This window comes from Amaranthus tricolor, chromosome 9 (genome assembly GCF_026212465.1).
Source record: "Amaranthus tricolor cultivar Red isolate AtriRed21 chromosome 9, ASM2621246v1, whole genome shotgun sequence".
In the NCBI taxonomy this organism is placed as follows: domain Eukaryota; kingdom Viridiplantae; phylum Streptophyta; class Magnoliopsida; order Caryophyllales; family Amaranthaceae; genus Amaranthus; species Amaranthus tricolor.
In genome coordinates this window covers 16,546,440-16,563,178 of record NC_080055.1, presented here as the reverse complement: position 1 = coordinate 16,563,178, position 16,739 = coordinate 16,546,440, and the positions used below count along the sequence as shown (strand labels likewise).

The 16,739-nt window shown below is 33.6% G+C and overlaps 2 protein-coding genes across 7 annotated transcripts in view; one reads left to right on the top strand and one right to left on the bottom strand.

Annotated features, from left to right (window-relative positions):
* Positions 1-279, bottom strand: part of LOC130823304 (uncharacterized) — a 696-nt gene extending 417 nt beyond the window's left edge. The window contains exon 1 of the mRNA XM_057687924.1: positions 1-279. This exon is cut by the window's left edge and continues 118 nt beyond it. Within this exon, the coding sequence (XP_057543907.1) occupies positions 1-279 (279 nt within the window).
* Positions 280-8,112: 7,833 nt separating this feature from the next.
* The window catches only part of LOC130824113 (transportin-1-like), a 39,549-nt gene continuing 30,922 nt past the window's right edge, over positions 8,113-16,739 (top strand). For 2 of the 6 annotated variants that reach the window (XM_057689003.1, XM_057689001.1), the window contains exons 1-2: positions 8,113-8,323; positions 9,193-9,401. In XM_057689003.1, the coding sequence (XP_057544986.1) occupies positions 9,207-9,401 (195 nt within the window). In that variant the 5' untranslated portion in view covers positions 8,113-8,323; positions 9,193-9,206. Of the gene's footprint in view, positions 8,324-8,419; positions 8,521-9,192; positions 9,402-16,739 lie in introns of all 6 variants that reach the window. The other 4 variants (XM_057689000.1, XM_057688998.1, XM_057688999.1 and 1 more) reach the window with 4 other exon arrangements.

Genomic DNA, 16,739 nt, shown 5'->3' with positions numbered 1-16,739 from the left:
CTTTATACCTTTTCTCCTCGTACTATGCACCTTAGAATCTAAGATCTTGATAGGCTTCTCTTCATATGATAAATTCTCATCAAGGTCTAAGGGCTCGGGGTCTAGCACATGAGATTTATCAAAAACATATCTCTTCAACTGCGAAATGTGAAACACATTATGGACCTTACCCAACTCATTGGGTAATGCTAGTCTGTAAGCGACCTTTCCTACCTTCTCAATGACCTCATAAGGTCCTATAAACTTTGGACTCAACTTGGCCTTTTTGCCAAACCTCATGACTCCCTTCATCAGTTAAACTCTCAATAACACATAATCCCCTACGGCAAACTCATCAGGTCTCCTCTTAAGATTTGCGTAGGACTTTTTTACGATCCTGTGCCGCTTTAAGTCTTTCTTGAATCAATTTTACTTGATCAGTCATCTCCTCTAACATAGCCGGTCCTAGAGTGACAGATTCACTGAAATCGTCCCAGCATACTAGATTACGACAACGACGACCGTACAAAGCTTCAAAAGGTTCCATCTGGATGCTTGCCTGGTAACTATTTTTGTGTAAAAATTCCACCATGTCAAGGCACTCATCCCAAGATTCTTGCCTATCCAAAGCTACCGCTCGCAACATATCTTCAAGTGTCCTATTCGTGCATTCAGTTTGCCCATCAGTAGCCGGGTGAAAAGATGTGCTCCTAAGAAGTTCTGTACCCAAAGCTTTCTGAAATGCTTCCCAAATTTCGACACGTATCTAGTATCACGATCAGACACTATAGATCTAGGGACACCGTAGTATCGTACAATGTTCTTTAGGTAAGCTCGAGCCAACTGATCCATATCCCACTGATTATTCATCAGAATGAACTTAGCACTCTTGGTGAGTCTATCCACGATCACCCATAACGTATCATTTCCTGACTTAGTCCTCGGTAAACCCAAAACAAAATCCATGGATATGTCATCCCATTTCCATACAGGAATATCCAAAGGTTGGAGTAAACCAACAGGCCTCTTATGCTCGCTCTTTACCTTCTGGCAAGTCAAACACTTGGAAACAAACTCAGCAATATCTCTTTTCATCCCCGACCACCAATATGTCTGCTTCAATTCTTGATGCATTTTATCTCCTCCCGGATAAATAGAGTACTTTGAGCTATGAGCCTCTATCAATATCTTCCCCTTAAGAACTGTGCATGTAGAAGGTACACACCATCAACCCTTATATCGAATGCTACCATCCTCGAATATCATGAATCCTTCAGCTTTGCCTTCTTTAACTTGCTCTCTCGTTTTCTCCAACACGGAGTCAGTCACTTGCTTTGTCAAAATTTCCTCAAAAATTGAAAGTCAAATGGATAAGGCTGCTAACCGGGACTCTAGCTCCCCATGTTGTACAATCTAGAGATTCAATCCTTCCATGTCTCTCTGCAACTCTTTAGGAACAGTCAAGGAAGCTAAGGAATGACTGGTCTTTCTACTCAAAGCATCAGCGACCACATTTGCCTTACACTCATGGTAATTAAACTACACGTCATAGTCGTTAATCAACTCTAGCCACCTTCGTTGTCTCATGTTCAAATTTTGTTGTGTATACAAGTATCGCAAGCTTTAATGGTCAGTATAAATTTTGCACTTCACTCCATACATGTAATGTCTCCAAATCTTCAGAGCGAAGACAATGGCGGCTAGTTCTAGGTCATGAGTCGGATAATTGACTTCATGCGGTTTAAGTTGTCTTGATGCATAAGCAATAACGTTTCGATCTTGCATCAACACACACCCTAACCCATTTTTCGAGGCATCACTATACACAAGATACTCAAACGTGCTGTCTGGAAGGGTTAAAACAGGTGCAGTAGTCAATCTCTCCATCAATGTTCGGAAGGCTCCCTCACACTCCTTAGTCCACTCAAATTTCTTGTCTTTCTTCATCAAATTAGTCATCGGTCGAGCAATCTTCGAGAAATCCTTCACAAATCTTCTATAACCAACCAAACCCAGAAAACTTCGAATCTCGGTCACATTTTTCGGTGTAGGCCAATCCCTCACCGCCTCAATCTTAGCTGGATCCACGGTAACTCCCTCTTTGGATACAAAATGCCCCAGAAATGATACTTTTTCAAGCCAAAACTCACACTTAGCAAATTTGGCATACAATTGATTCTCCCGAAGTATCTGCAATACTTGCCTCAAATTTTGCTCGTGCTCTTCCTCATCCTTTGAATACACCAAGATATCATCAATGAAAACCACGACGAACTTATCAAGGCATGCACTAAATACCCGATTCATCAAATGTATATTTAATATTGGTAAAATCTAATGTATATGTATTATATAAACTTTTTTTTTATTTCATATAATATTTAGATTTTATACGACACTCCAAGGGAAACATGCACTTTGACAGAAACGGAAATGCGCGAATTGATAGACAAAGTGGCCGTGTACCTTTCTAATTTATGTGTTTGGTAGCTTAATTTGTTTAGATTTTGGACATTTGTGTGTGTGTATATATATATATATATATATATATATATATATATATATATATATATATATATATATATATATATATATATATATATATATATATATATATATATATATATATATATATATATATATATATATATATATATATATTATATGTTTTATTTATATTAAATATATTATTGCCATTGTATATTATATTTATTATTTATGATATACATATATATATATATATATATATATATATATATATATATATATATATATATATATATATATATATATATATATATATTATTTTTGTTTATTATAATGATGGAGTGTATATTAATGATGACTTTATGGTGATTATTTGGCGATTGCAATCGTGTATATTAGAAATAAATATATGCATTGGATTAATAATTACACGAAAAAAAGCAAAAATAAAAAAAAAACATCATTATATGGTGCGGTTCTAGGGGAACCGCACCATATAGTGTGTTTTTGAATAAAAAAAAAACACACTATATGTTGCGGTTTTCCTGGAACCGCACCATATATTTTTTTTTGGTGCTTCGGTTTTAATCCGCAACATTTAAAATAAGTCATCTGCTGCTATCACTAATGCTTTGGTTCAAAACCGCAGCATATATTGGCCAAAAAATCGCAGCATTTAAGGTTTTTTCCGCTAGTGCAACCAGTGAAGGAAGTAGGCACACTTTAAGCAACAAGGGTTTTAAAACCGCTAAGCTTAAGGTAAGACATAAAGCTTAGTCCCATAAAACCCAAGTGAAGCTACATGAAAAGTTTTTTGTAAAAACATAGGCATCATATATCATAGATATATACGTTAGCATGTTACGTAAACAATTTATTCATCTGAGCCGCAATTTCCTCACGTGTTTAAATTTTTATCAAGAATAAAAGCACAGATTTCGTATTCCAACTATAATGTATATAATAGCAGAACACACCTCGAGAAAATCACATTCTTTAATATCATTTTATATAAACACCGACCTCAATTCTATTTGAATATAGTAATTCAAGAGTTTTTCTTTTGGCAAAAAACAAGTGATGATAAAGTAGCTAAAGAAAACTCTTCCTTGTCCACTAACAACTCTAATCTCTAAGTCTGAGCATGCAATCATAAAGTGTCCTATGCTCTACCTATGACCACGCTTGTTAAAAACAAATTATCCAAATGACCTAGGACAGACATGATATAAGAGAATCTACCAACCAAGACAACCTCTCATCACAATGATCAACATAACAAAATCGGCTAATTTTACTTGAAAAAAATAACATTTTGACCACTTCACTAAGTATACCGACTAATCTACAAAGCATCACAATGATTTAAGAAAGCCTAAAAAAAATACCTAACTACACCGATTTCAGTACATGAGCTCAATATAGTCTGATCATTATAAAGCCAGGCAACAGTTCTGACTGAGCCAGGAGACATGTCCACTTCTCGATGAGGAGCATTTGGACTATTTAAATCATAAATACGAAGGTTTTTTCCATCCCACCAGTCAAAAGATAGTGTGTGTTCTATATCAAAACATTGGCAATCACAAGTATATATGGTTAATATCAAGGCCTTGAAATATTACATGATATATTAATCACTAATATACAAAAAATGTTCAGGCATACACCTCAAAGTAAGCACAAGACCTAACAATGTGCTTGTGGTCAAACGAATGCTTTACATCTCCAGTTATAGCATCCATACTTTCCTGTGTTTGAAAACAATGGAGTAATGTTAATGATTCATCACATAATGCAAAAGATGGACCCGAGAAAAGTTGTTCAAGTGAAGAGTTAAAGAGTTAAAATTTTGAATCAATATAATTGATTTTCTAAGTTTCACATAAAAAACGATAGATAGTTGCATCCGCTCTACTCTTATCTCATGAGATACAAATTTGGAGGTAAAAAATTGAGAACTCAAGTTACATCAAAATTCAAATGTACATGGACACCCTAAGGAATATTGTTGTTGGCTTTGATACCCATAAGATGAAATTGATGGATTGTGTCATTCACTATCCTTGAAATTAAACATATTACATATAAAAAAGAATTCAATATGTAGCAAATGTCAACACTATAAGATATGCTTAATTTTGAGCAAAAACATATGCTTAATTTTCTAAAATTATCTGAATGTAAAACTTGGGCATACTAAGTATGAAATCAAATGGCTCGTGGATTTACTAGAAACACAGTTAACCCAAAAATTGGTATTATCGTTCTTAAAAAATTTGCACTTATTGTACGTACTCTAATTAAGTACAACATGGGAGAAATATGTCCCTTTATAGTAAATAAATCAAATTATTACTATACTTGAGAAGTATCAGACCATCTAATGTGAGCTCAACTTTGGAGATGGAATTGAAGGTTAGGAAATTACAGAGCTCAATTTATTGCCTATGAGGAAAGACCCGCATTTCTAGGAAATCGCACCTTGAATACTCGTTTTCATCTTTTCAAGCCCTCATCTTCAAGATCTACTTATGATCGAAAATACCTTGGTTGTTGAGTTAGAGTATTTTGAATGTCTATATCCTGCTGTAAATATGTTACTTAGAGTGCATATGTTTGTGATATTTTCCTTCCTTAAAGTTTAAGATATTTTCCTTTCATAAAGTTTAAGATAATTTACCTTTACCGTAAACACATTACTTATTACATTCCATAAATATACTACAAGATTTCAAGGGTTAAATGATCATGATCATGGTTCACAAAATTAAATTTTAAATATTTTCCTTCCATTGAGTGCAAACGTGCCTAGAAACCCCCTTATACAAAAAGGGAAGAAAAAAAGATCTCAAAACCTGTCATTTAAATGGTCCTTTTTTTAAGTCGTGAATTTGTCTCGTGCCATTAGAATCTAACAGTTATTCTTGTAAGCTTTTCATTTCCTCTTGAATTGGATTTTGCCAATGTTACCCAAAGTTACGAATAGCAAGAGGGTGTTTAGTTCAACCCTTTTTGGTATCAATTATGGATAAAAGGAATCAGATTTTCATATCCAAGAGGGGAGGTTATGGAGGATAACGCAACAATGGAATCAACCAAAAAGGAGAAAGAAGTTGGACAAAATTATTCGACACCCACCATTGCATGTGTGCACGTGCGACTTCTATTCTCTAAGACTATGTCTCACTCAAACAACACCATATCAAAATCTGCCACTATATTCACACCACCAGACCAAATCCACCAAAATTACGAAGTCCGACTAGACCACCCCATCGATAATACTAGCCCACTGAAATTTCAGCCAACATCGACGAGTCTTCAAAACTAAAAAAATTAGGAAAAAAGACTTTCAAGAAATAATACTAAAGAAACATACTGATGAATGTGTGGATCTGAAGGATAATTTTCTATTACATTTTAATTTTTGAATTTTCATTGGTCAAAACTATCAAGAATTTCACTTTGCACAAAACTAGTGCACATAATGATTTAAAATGAACATATATATGAAATAGAAAATAACTTAAGAAAGAAATGTATAAGAGGTGGTGATAAAGCTTCAAAGATTCCTTGTGGGGTGCAAGGAAAGTGGAGAAAGTAGAAAGAGAAGAGGAGAAAAACATGATTGATTGGTGGAAAAGAGGATTTAGGAGAGAAAAATATTATATGCTATCCAAATATTTTAGTAACCAAACATAATATACGAGGTATGGGGTCGTAGATATAATTCATAACAAAAAAATTAAAATTTGGTGCCTAAACGGAAACTTAATACCTTAGGTAAAATTAAACTGCCCTAAAAAGATACATCTAGGAGCTTTCTTTTTCTAGTAATTAAAATAGTTAGACTTTTGTATAATTCTTTGTCTTGCTATTTATGTCTTCTTTAGTCCTTTACATAATTTCAACTGTGACTAGGTTTGTTTTTCATCTAAAAGTTATTATTATTATTATTATTATTATTATTATTATTATTATTATTATAACAATAAAACTAATGAGAAATTAGCCATGTTAGGCATTATAATATGACGCTTTATACTAATATTATTCATATGGTCATAGGCTTATAACTATATTCGACATGTAATTTTGGTCTACAATTATTAAATATTAATTGGTCACAGGACATAAAATATTATCATCTAGCATACGCATATAGTAAAAGACCATAAATTAACGGGGTATTATAATGATAAGATAAATGACGATGCATGTATGAATGTTGAATACACATAATTAAGTAATAAATATGTACAAACTTAATATCGAATGCATTGCACCATATCTTATTTTGCTAAACTAATACAATACATGACACCAAGTGATTACAATATGAATGCTACATTTATGCATTGCACAATATGTCTATATAACAATTCTTATCACATCATAAAATTAAAATCTCAACTTTAGGGGGTATCTGCCAATAGTAAACTTGGGTAACCCGATGGCTTGCTATAGTATATAATTTACCAAAAAAGTGAATTGAAAATTAATTTAAAATTAGAGAAATTTTTGAAAATTTACATAAAAAGTTTTTTAATAAAAAAATTATATATTTTATTTTTAAAATATTTTTTGACATTTAATTTTAATTTATCTTTTCTTTAAAAAATAAAACTTGCTAGCAAGTCATCAGGTTACCGGTTTACTCCAGAAAAACACCCTATAAAGTTTGGGTTAATCATGGTTAATCAATAAGTGAAATTATGGTAGGAAAATCATGAAAAAGTTGGATTATTCTAGATAATTTTTCCCTCACATAATTAATTCTAACCTGTTACATTAATTCTTTGGCATGACTCTTTAAATAGGTTTTTGTTTTATATCATTGTTCAATATTTTTATTAAATTGTATGATTTGTATTTTTGTCAGAAATTAATTAAATGTTGAAATTTTGAATGTGAAAGATTTTTTCATTATTGAAAAAAAGAATTTCTTTTTATTATCTTTTAGTATTTTTCAATTTTAAAAATAATAATATTTTAATAAGGTGTTTGAATGTCACATTATTATTTACCTAATTTAACATAGCTTTTAAATATGTTAAATAAATTATACTCACTGTAAACATATAATTATTTAAATTTTTATTATTTACTAAATTAATTTGTCATGTAATATATAAGAAATCAATAATATCATTCTATTTGTCAAAGCTCTAATGACCTTGACACTTGGAATTTTTCAATTGTTTTATAGCATTGTATTGTATGAATTTTATGATGTTTGAATATTGGCCTATACATTGACTTTTTGGTTAATTTTTGGCTTTTCGTTTAGTGGTTTGTTAAATAGCCAAAAAAAGTGTTTGATAAATGTCTTTTAAGCCAGGCGAAAAGCTGACTTTTAAACCAAAATAAAAAACTACTTCGATTAGCTTTTTTTATTTGCTTTTGGCTTGTTGATCCACTTTTTATCTAATAAACAACCAATATCTAAATTTACCAAATATCTTCATAAACAACCGACTTTTTTAACTAACATAAAACCAACATAAATAACAAATATTTTCAATTAGTCAAATAAGCCAATTAAAAAATCAATAGTCAAATTGCGAAACACCTATGTAAGAATTTGCAACAAAAAGAATAGTGGTAAAAAAAAACTTTTTTTTTTATGTTTGAGAGTGCGCCCCCACAACTAGTAAGTACAAATTAGAGTACAAAAGAAGTGTCTAGTTAAACTCCAAAGGAACCTACTATCATTATCAATACTCAATTAATAACTAGGGCACTACCCCTAAACGTCAGACAACTAACAGCATTGCTGGCTTTTGCTGCTCTCACCACCTTCTCTATTATAAACCCTTTTTCTCTCAAATCGGCTACGAAAGTCTTCTTCACTGTAAGTTTTCTTCGATTCATTACTTCATATTAATTGCTCACTCGAAATCTTAAATTTTTTTTTATTTATTTTTTTTTTAATGCTCAATTGTTACAGGTTTAGTTGGAATCCCAAAACTTGATTATTCGATTAAATAATTGACGCACTAATTTTCTTCTGAAATTTCTTTTGCTAAGTTTATGAAACACTCAATTAAGGTATCTAGTTTTTTATTTTGTTTCTTGCATCGAATCGAATTTCAGTTTTTTGTAACATTGCATTAGATGGAGTAGGGGAGCATATTATGCGACAATAGTGTTATCAGCTTTTGGGGAGGATCATGGTAAGAAGATGGCATTTACGAGGTGCTTATATTGGGATGGGTGTTTGGGAATCATTGAAGGACAATTGAAATGGTGATTTTTAAAGGAAGTTGAACGTTGCAAATATCGAGTATAAGGAGAGCCGAAGAGGTTAGGATTGCCTTATATGACTTGATGGAGATTGGAGAGATAGAAAATGATGTAGAAAGTTGACCCCTTGGCTAGCATCACACAGATGAATTAAAATGATCGTCCCCAATCCTATCTGTTATTCTGTTGGACTCTAGTATTTTGCATCATATTTGTTGTTGATTGAAAGGACCCGAAGGACATGTTTAAATTTTACATTAGGACCTCATTAGAGCAATCAGTAGGTTGGCGATTCCTTATGCAGTTATCATATCATATAGAGAACTTAACCAGTTAATTACAACAGTTGTTTAAATTAAATGCATATCTACTATCCTTTTCATTGACAGATGCACATACCATTTTTAGGAATGCAATCATTTTATTGGAACTATTGAGATATGACTTAGAAATGGCTCTTGTTTTTCTTGTATATAGAAGTTAGTGAAGAAATGATGGCACTGACAGAAAATAGCTCTTCATGGCAACCACAAGAGCAAGGGGTTAGGGAGATTTGTGCATTGTTGGAGCAGCAAATATCACCAGTGTCTACTTCTGAAAAATCTCAGATATGGCAGAAGCTGCAACACTATACTCAGTTCCCTGATTTCAACAACTACCTGGCCTTCATTTTGTCTCATGCTGAGGTATTTATCAAAACTCAGCATGTTTGTCATTTCTTATCCTGCTTCCTGATTCTCCAAATAAATTTTCTTACTTGTGTTTTAGTAACTTGAAGTATCGAAATTTTACCATGTAGGCATATCATGTTTAGTATAGGAGTTATTAAATGAATTATTGCTGAATCTTGGCTTATGCTGAGTAAAAGCTGTTTTAGAAGTTGTTTCGGATGAACTTCTTTCTCTGAAATTTTTAGTCTTCTTTTTGAAGTCACTTGATGTAAATATTTTTGTGAATCAAAACATTTGAAAGAAAACATTGTTTTTTCATGATATATCTTGACTTTTCAGTTCAAAAGCTTTAACCTATTTTAGGAAGAGTTCTGTTAGAAGTTGCATATCTGCCTGCTAATGTATCATCTTGTATTTTCATGTTTGTTTTATCTTTGTTGTGTTTGTACCTTTATAAATTTAGAAGCAGCCATTATCTGTTTTGTGGTTTAAGGGACAGAGTTCAAAGCTTTTGTTTGAGCTAAAGTTTTTCTTGAAAATAGTGACATTATAATGATAAAGCAAAAAATAGCAGCAGTTTTAGTCTTCACGCCTCAATTGGTTAATTATAAAGAACCTACCTTTGGTTGTAATTAGATGTTTCCACTTATTTAGAATCTGTTACCCAAACGATCTATTTTGAATTACTATGCAAACTACTAGAGAACAGTTATCTATTTTTGTTTCTAGAACAAAGACAAGATAAGTAAGATGTTTCCTGTTTCTCTTTGATTTCATCTTTTAGTGGGTAAAAGATTTTAGTAGTATTACTTTCATTTAATTTTTGGGAAAATTCAAATATAAAAATCCAACCTTTACCCTTTCATCTCACCTTTCACTTTATATGTAAAAATCCCACCTTTGTTTCATTTACTCAACTGAAGTGTCTTGATGGTAACCGGTTAAACCTGTGACTTGGCAATATAACGTACTGATGTGGTAGCATAATTCATTTAAGATGTCTTTATTGGTCCACATTTTTTAATTGTTAATTTTAAAAAAAAAAGAATGTTAGCCAGTTTCTCTTGCTTTCTTCTCTTCATAATCTCTTACGGTGTTGTCTTTCTCCTCCTTTCTTCTCTTGTTCTTCCTTCTTTAACCTCTTTTGCATTTAAAATAACTTTTCTAATTCATCAAACAGGAAGTAAGAACCTAACAGTTACAAACAATTATTTAATTTTTAGATTATTCGTTTATGTCTTGGTACTTTATTTGTTGGGTTTAGAATTACCAATAAAGAAGACAACATCAAATGAGAGGAGCAAGATGAAAGAAAAGCAATTCTATTCCAATTCTTTATATTTCTTTTTATCAAATTCCAATTACTAATACAACAAAAATTGGCTAATGAGAATAATTACTTTAAAATTACAAAGAAACAATTTAAGGAGATAAATGCACAAGACAAAATCTTCTTTGAGTTTGATCTTTAAATTTTTTTCTTTAAAAGTGAAGTCATTTTTTTTTCTTTTAGTAGTAGATAAAGTAGTTGCTATCTTTTCTCATTCATGAGTCTGTATGCTTAATTATTTGGCATTTTCTATCACTTTTACATCCAATAATCTATCATCCTTCCTCACATAAGGTGAACTATTGGTGGGTCTTATCCCCAGATTCATATTCATGTCCATTAATATCCTTGAGATAAAGAATTATTTTATGTTTATAGTTTCAAGCTCACAATTCCTCTCCAATTCCAAATTCCCTTTATCTTTTTCCCCTCTTCTTTTTCCCTCTCAGAGGAAATTCTTTTATTGACAGAGTTTAAGACAACATTGCGAGCATTAGATTATTTGCAGCAACTGATAAAATCTATTAAGGTAAAATTCAATTATTAATAAAAAATTATCAGAGAAATGATGCTGATGGAAGTGTTGGGGCTCAAAGTGTTTTCCCTAATTTTGCCATGTTTTTTCATTTTCATATCTCTCATTGATATGCTTACTAATGTGGGTGAATCATAGCAAATTGGAATTTCTCCTATTTGTTAAACTGAACATTTTTAAAGAGAGAAAGAAAGGTTAAATAAGCACAAAGATGGAGCGTGGGGCTAAAATTGCAAATGGTGAGTTATTTGTAATAGAATAGGAAATGTGGATGTAGATACAAGAGATAATTTAAGGTTATTTTAGTTCTAATTTTTAAGAAAAATTTAAAATATGGACTAATAAATATGTAAATGTGGCACTTACGGTAATTAAAGATGCCACATCATTCAAGTGTTCTTTATTTTATCAGTTAAAGGTGAATGTTTACGTTTTGGTTTTGGTTTTTCTGTTTTTCCACTGTTTATTTTTTTACTTTTTATGGCTTATGTTTATCCCCAACATACTCCTACTTTTCCACTTTTGACACCCCCACTTTATGTCTGCTTAACGTAGTGTAAATATACGGTAATGGTTGCAATCGCGGGAACAAAATGGTGATGCGCTAAAGACGATGATGCGGTTATCGTAATGCCTTAATATCGATCAAAACCTAAGATATCCCTTGATACAACCCCAAACGCGATTTTTACACCTTTACAACGCGAAAAATAGCGGTTTGTTTTTGTGAAAACCTTTACAACGCCGACGACACTATGCAATGCGTCCTTTTTTTACTCTATGCCGCTTACCTAAAATTTAATATCTTTATTTCTCACATTCATATTCCCAAATCCCAATACCTCACATGGACTTTTATACATGAATTACATTACTTGGTTTAATGCAATGAACTGGTATTTTGAATTGGCTTACTTAAGGATAATTTTGGTAATCTCAGCGTTAGGGAGACTTGGGGTATAAGTTAGTAGTTTTATTATAAATAAAGGAAATTAGGGAGTCATAATCATTCTAAAGTTGTTAAACACTTCGTGGGTTTTATACTCATGGGGAGATCTCTAGCTTCTCGAATTGCTTGATCTATCTTCTCTTTTATTACTTTAGGGTTATAATCTTCTTCTGATCATCAATCTTATGCCATTTTTAGTTTATTCATTTTATTCGATATTTCCAAATTTTGTTGTTACATTTAATTAAATTAATAGCAAACATGGCATCAGAGCGGTACGATTCCAGTGACCGGAGGCGTGCTGGTGGTCATGACGATGCCGATAAACTCAAATTTTCCGATGACATGTAAAAGGTAAAACATTTGGATGCAGTTTTTGAGGGATTAGAATTTGAAATTTCATCACTAGAGAAACTCAAACTAGCTGTCATAAGCAACATTATCTGCTCATTCAGATTAACTTCTAGGGATGAAAGTACTGAAAAATGAGGTAAAGGATGTTATGAATGCTTTGATGACAATTGGGTGAAATGAGATTTTTTTGCCACAAGTGTAAAGAAACTGGATGCTCCTTTCGCATTCTTAATATTGGTGGAGGATGAATTAGTTGCATTTGTATATGATGAAGAGGCAAAAATTGAAGTGGGGAAAGGAGATTTTGTAGATTTGGAAAATGGAAAAATGAGCAAATAAGAGGTAAAAGAAAAATAAAAAACAGAGAAGAGTCATAAGAAATAGAATACCTGGCAATGAAAACACACAGAAGAAAAAAGAGAAAAGGGAGAATCAACTGAAGTTTAGGAATAACGGAAGAAGGACTAGTAGGTGTGATGGAAGCTGTGATGCGTGTATGGGCTGGAATTCTTCAAGAAGGTGATAAACTCGTCCAAGAAACCTTGCCAAGCTTGATTGATTCACAATGGCAACACACGATACTCCTTCTGTTTGGCACAAACAAGAAGGTTGGCCAGGACAACTCTAAAGAGTGGCCCTAATGCCGTGGATAGAGACAAATAATCCGCACTGGATTGATTGGCCTCTTCCTCACACTTGAATTGAAAGACACTCTTTCAATTCTTGCGGAATTCACCTGGAAAACCACTTTGATTTCACTCACAAATGATCCTCACAGAACAAGCAATTGAACACAATTACTTTGAAGAAAAAATGTTCTATTGATCTGAACTGAATGATACAAATGAGGCTAGCCCTTTATATAGAGTTCTAACGGTCACATTTGGCGCCTTATCAAACTTAACTACCTCCTTGTTTAATGCTTGAGCGCGCGATATACAAACAAAAACAAAACAGAAAGTAAAATAGCCTATTCATGCTAAGTATCAGTTATATTGAAGAACTGATGAACGGGTGACCTTGTGACTCAGTTTGTGCCTTCTGTGAGCACAACCAGCAAGGTCCTTGGGCCTTGGCTTCTTGGTCCATGTATGGATATATCATATTTCAGCTTTCCATGTTCCATCATGCTGTGGGTTGGGTTCTCCATGCTGTGCAAGGTGGGCTGACAGACGGGTTCTGGTTCGGTTGTCTGATGGTCTGTCAGTAGGCTTCTGTTTTGTTTAGATGCTGCTGTGAGGTCCAAATTCCTCTTGGTTTGACTTGAGTACTTGGCTTGTCTTAATTTGTGGGTTGTCTTTATTATGATCCATATTTGGATCATTCCCTCCTTCTTCAAACAGAATTGTCCCCAATTCGTTGTTGCCTTCGTACTTGCTTAAGTCACCTATGTTGAACGTATCAGAAACGCCATAGGTTTGAGGTAGGTCTATTTTGTATGCGTTGTCTCCAATCTTTTTCATGACTTTGAAAGGACCATCGGCTCGTGGAAGTAGTTTGTTTTGTCTATATTTAGGGAATCTATCCTTCCTCAAGTGTATCCATACTAGATCTCCTTCTTGCAGCTCTTTGTGCTTAATGCCCTTGTTTGCTTTGTTGCTATACTTTTCATTGGCTTTGATTATATTGGCTCGGATTTGTTCATGTAGCTGCAGCATCTTAGTAGCTTGTAGTTTAGCATCTGAGTGGTACCTACAATGATTTGGAAGATCAATTAGTGATATAGGCATTAAGGGGTTCACTCCATACACTCTCAAAAGGAGAATGCTTAGTGGTCAAACTTGGGCTTATATTATAGGCAAACTCTGCGTGGCACAATTTTAGGTCCCAATCCTTAGTGTTTGTTTTGACAAGTGTTCTAAGGAGGGTGCCTAATGTCCTATTTGTAACCTTTGTTTGACCATCTGTCTCAGGATGGTGTGAGGTGCTAAATAGTAATTTAGTACCAAGCAGTCTCCATAGGGTGTTCCAAAAGGAACTTAAAAATTTACTATCCCTGTCTGATACAATTGTTGTAGGGACCCCATGCAACCGTATAATCTCTGCAAAGTACAATTTTGCCACGTTATTAGCATCATCTACTTTATGACAGGCAATGAAGTGAGCCATTTTAGAAAACCGGTCTACAACTACCATGATAGCATCTTTTCCCCGTTGTGTTCGAGGTAATGCTACTATAAAATCCATGCTAATGTGTTCCCATGGTTTATCTGCAACAGGTAGAGGTTTGTATTCCCCTTTGTGAAAAGTCAACTTGGCCTTAACACATGTTTCGCATTTTAAGATATACTTTCCTATGGTCCTTAACATTTTAGGCCAATAAAAGTGTTGTGCAACCATGTCAAGGGTTTTTTGAATACCAAAATGACCTCCTAGAGCACCTTCATGTACTTCCTTTACCAAAAGTAATCTTATAGGTGATTTGGGAATGCAAAGCCTGTTTCCTTTAAACATAAAACCATTTTCCACATGAAAAAGTCCTTTAGGTGTAGACTGACATTCTAAGTATAGTTCTCTAAGGTCATCATCTTCTAAATAAAGAGGTTTAAGCATTTCAAAGCCTAATATCTTTGCTTCTAATATAGACAATAAATGATGTTTCCTACTTAGGGCATCTGCGACAATATTGGTTTTTCCTGTTTTGTATTTGGCCACAAAATTGAATGTTTGCATGAATTCAACCCATTTAGCGTGTCTTGGACTCAATTTCTTTTGTCCATTTATGTATTGAAGAGATTCATGATCAGAATGTAACACAAAAGGTTGAATTTTGAAGTAGTGCATCCAATGTTCAAGTGCCCTAACCATGGCATAGAATTCTTTATCGTACGTGGAGTAATTTAATCTGCTTTGATTCAATTTCTCACTAAAGAATGCAACAGGTCTCCCTCCCTGTGTAAGGACAGCTCCAATGCCTTTACCGCTCGCATCACATTCAACCTCAAAAGGTTGTGTGAAGTCAGGTAACTTAAGGACGGGTGCTCTACACATAGCTTCCTTAATTAGTTCAAATGCCCTCTGTGCTCCTTGTGTCCACTGAAATTCTCCCTTTTTTGTGCATTCGGTTATTGGGGCCATGATGGAGCTAAAATTATGGATAAACCTTCTGTAAAAAGAAGCCAATCCATGAAAAGATCTTACTTGAGTGATGCTATTAGGTGTTGGCCAATCTTTGATGGCCTTTATTTTCTTTGGATCCGCTTTTACCCCTTCTCTATTGATAATGAAGCCTAAAAAACTAATCTCTTGACTTAGAAAGTGGCATTTTTCTAGTTTTCCATACAATCTTTGTTCCCTAAGGACCTTGAAAACTAACCTCAAATGCCTGAAGTGTTCTTCTATTTCCTTGCTATATATTAAAATATCATCTAAGTATACTACTACAAATTTCCCTAAGAATGGTCTAAGAATCTCGTTCATTAACCTCATGAAAGTACTTGGGGCACCAGTAAGCCCAAATGGCATGACAAGCCATTCATACAATCCATATTTTGTTTTAAATGCTGTCTTCCATTCGTCTCCCTCTTTCATTCGTATTTGGTGATACCCACTTCGCAAGTCAATCTTACTAAACCACTGTGCTCCTGTGAGCTCATCTAACATATCATCTATGCGAGGGATGGGAAACCTATATTTGATTGTTATATTATTCACACTTCTACTGTCAATGCACATACGCCATGTCCCATCCTTCTTGGGTACTAACAATGTGGGTACAGCACAAGGACTTATACTTTCTCTAACATACCCTTTGGCCAAAAGTTCATCCACCTGTTTTTGTAACTCTAAGGCTTCTTGGGGATTTGTCCTATATATTGGTTTGTTTGGAATTTGTGATCCTGGTATTAAGTCGATCTGATGCTCTATCCCCCTTAAAGGTGGTAGCCCCTCAGGTAGTTCTTGTGGAAAAACATCACTGAATTCTTCTAACAACTCTAGAACCCTAGGATGATATTGACCTTGATTCTCACTTACTTCCTTAGTGAATAAAATAGCAGTTCCCCTCCTTCTTTAATCTCTTTGTGGCACTCTCCTTTACTCATAATGAAACTCACCTTCTTTTGTTTAGTTGGTGTGAGGTTGATTTTGTATGGTGGCAAAGGTATGAGGTCTTTTAATTTTCCTTCATGCCTAATCGTATAGATATTGGTGAAACCATTGTGTATTGAATGCCTATCATGTTGC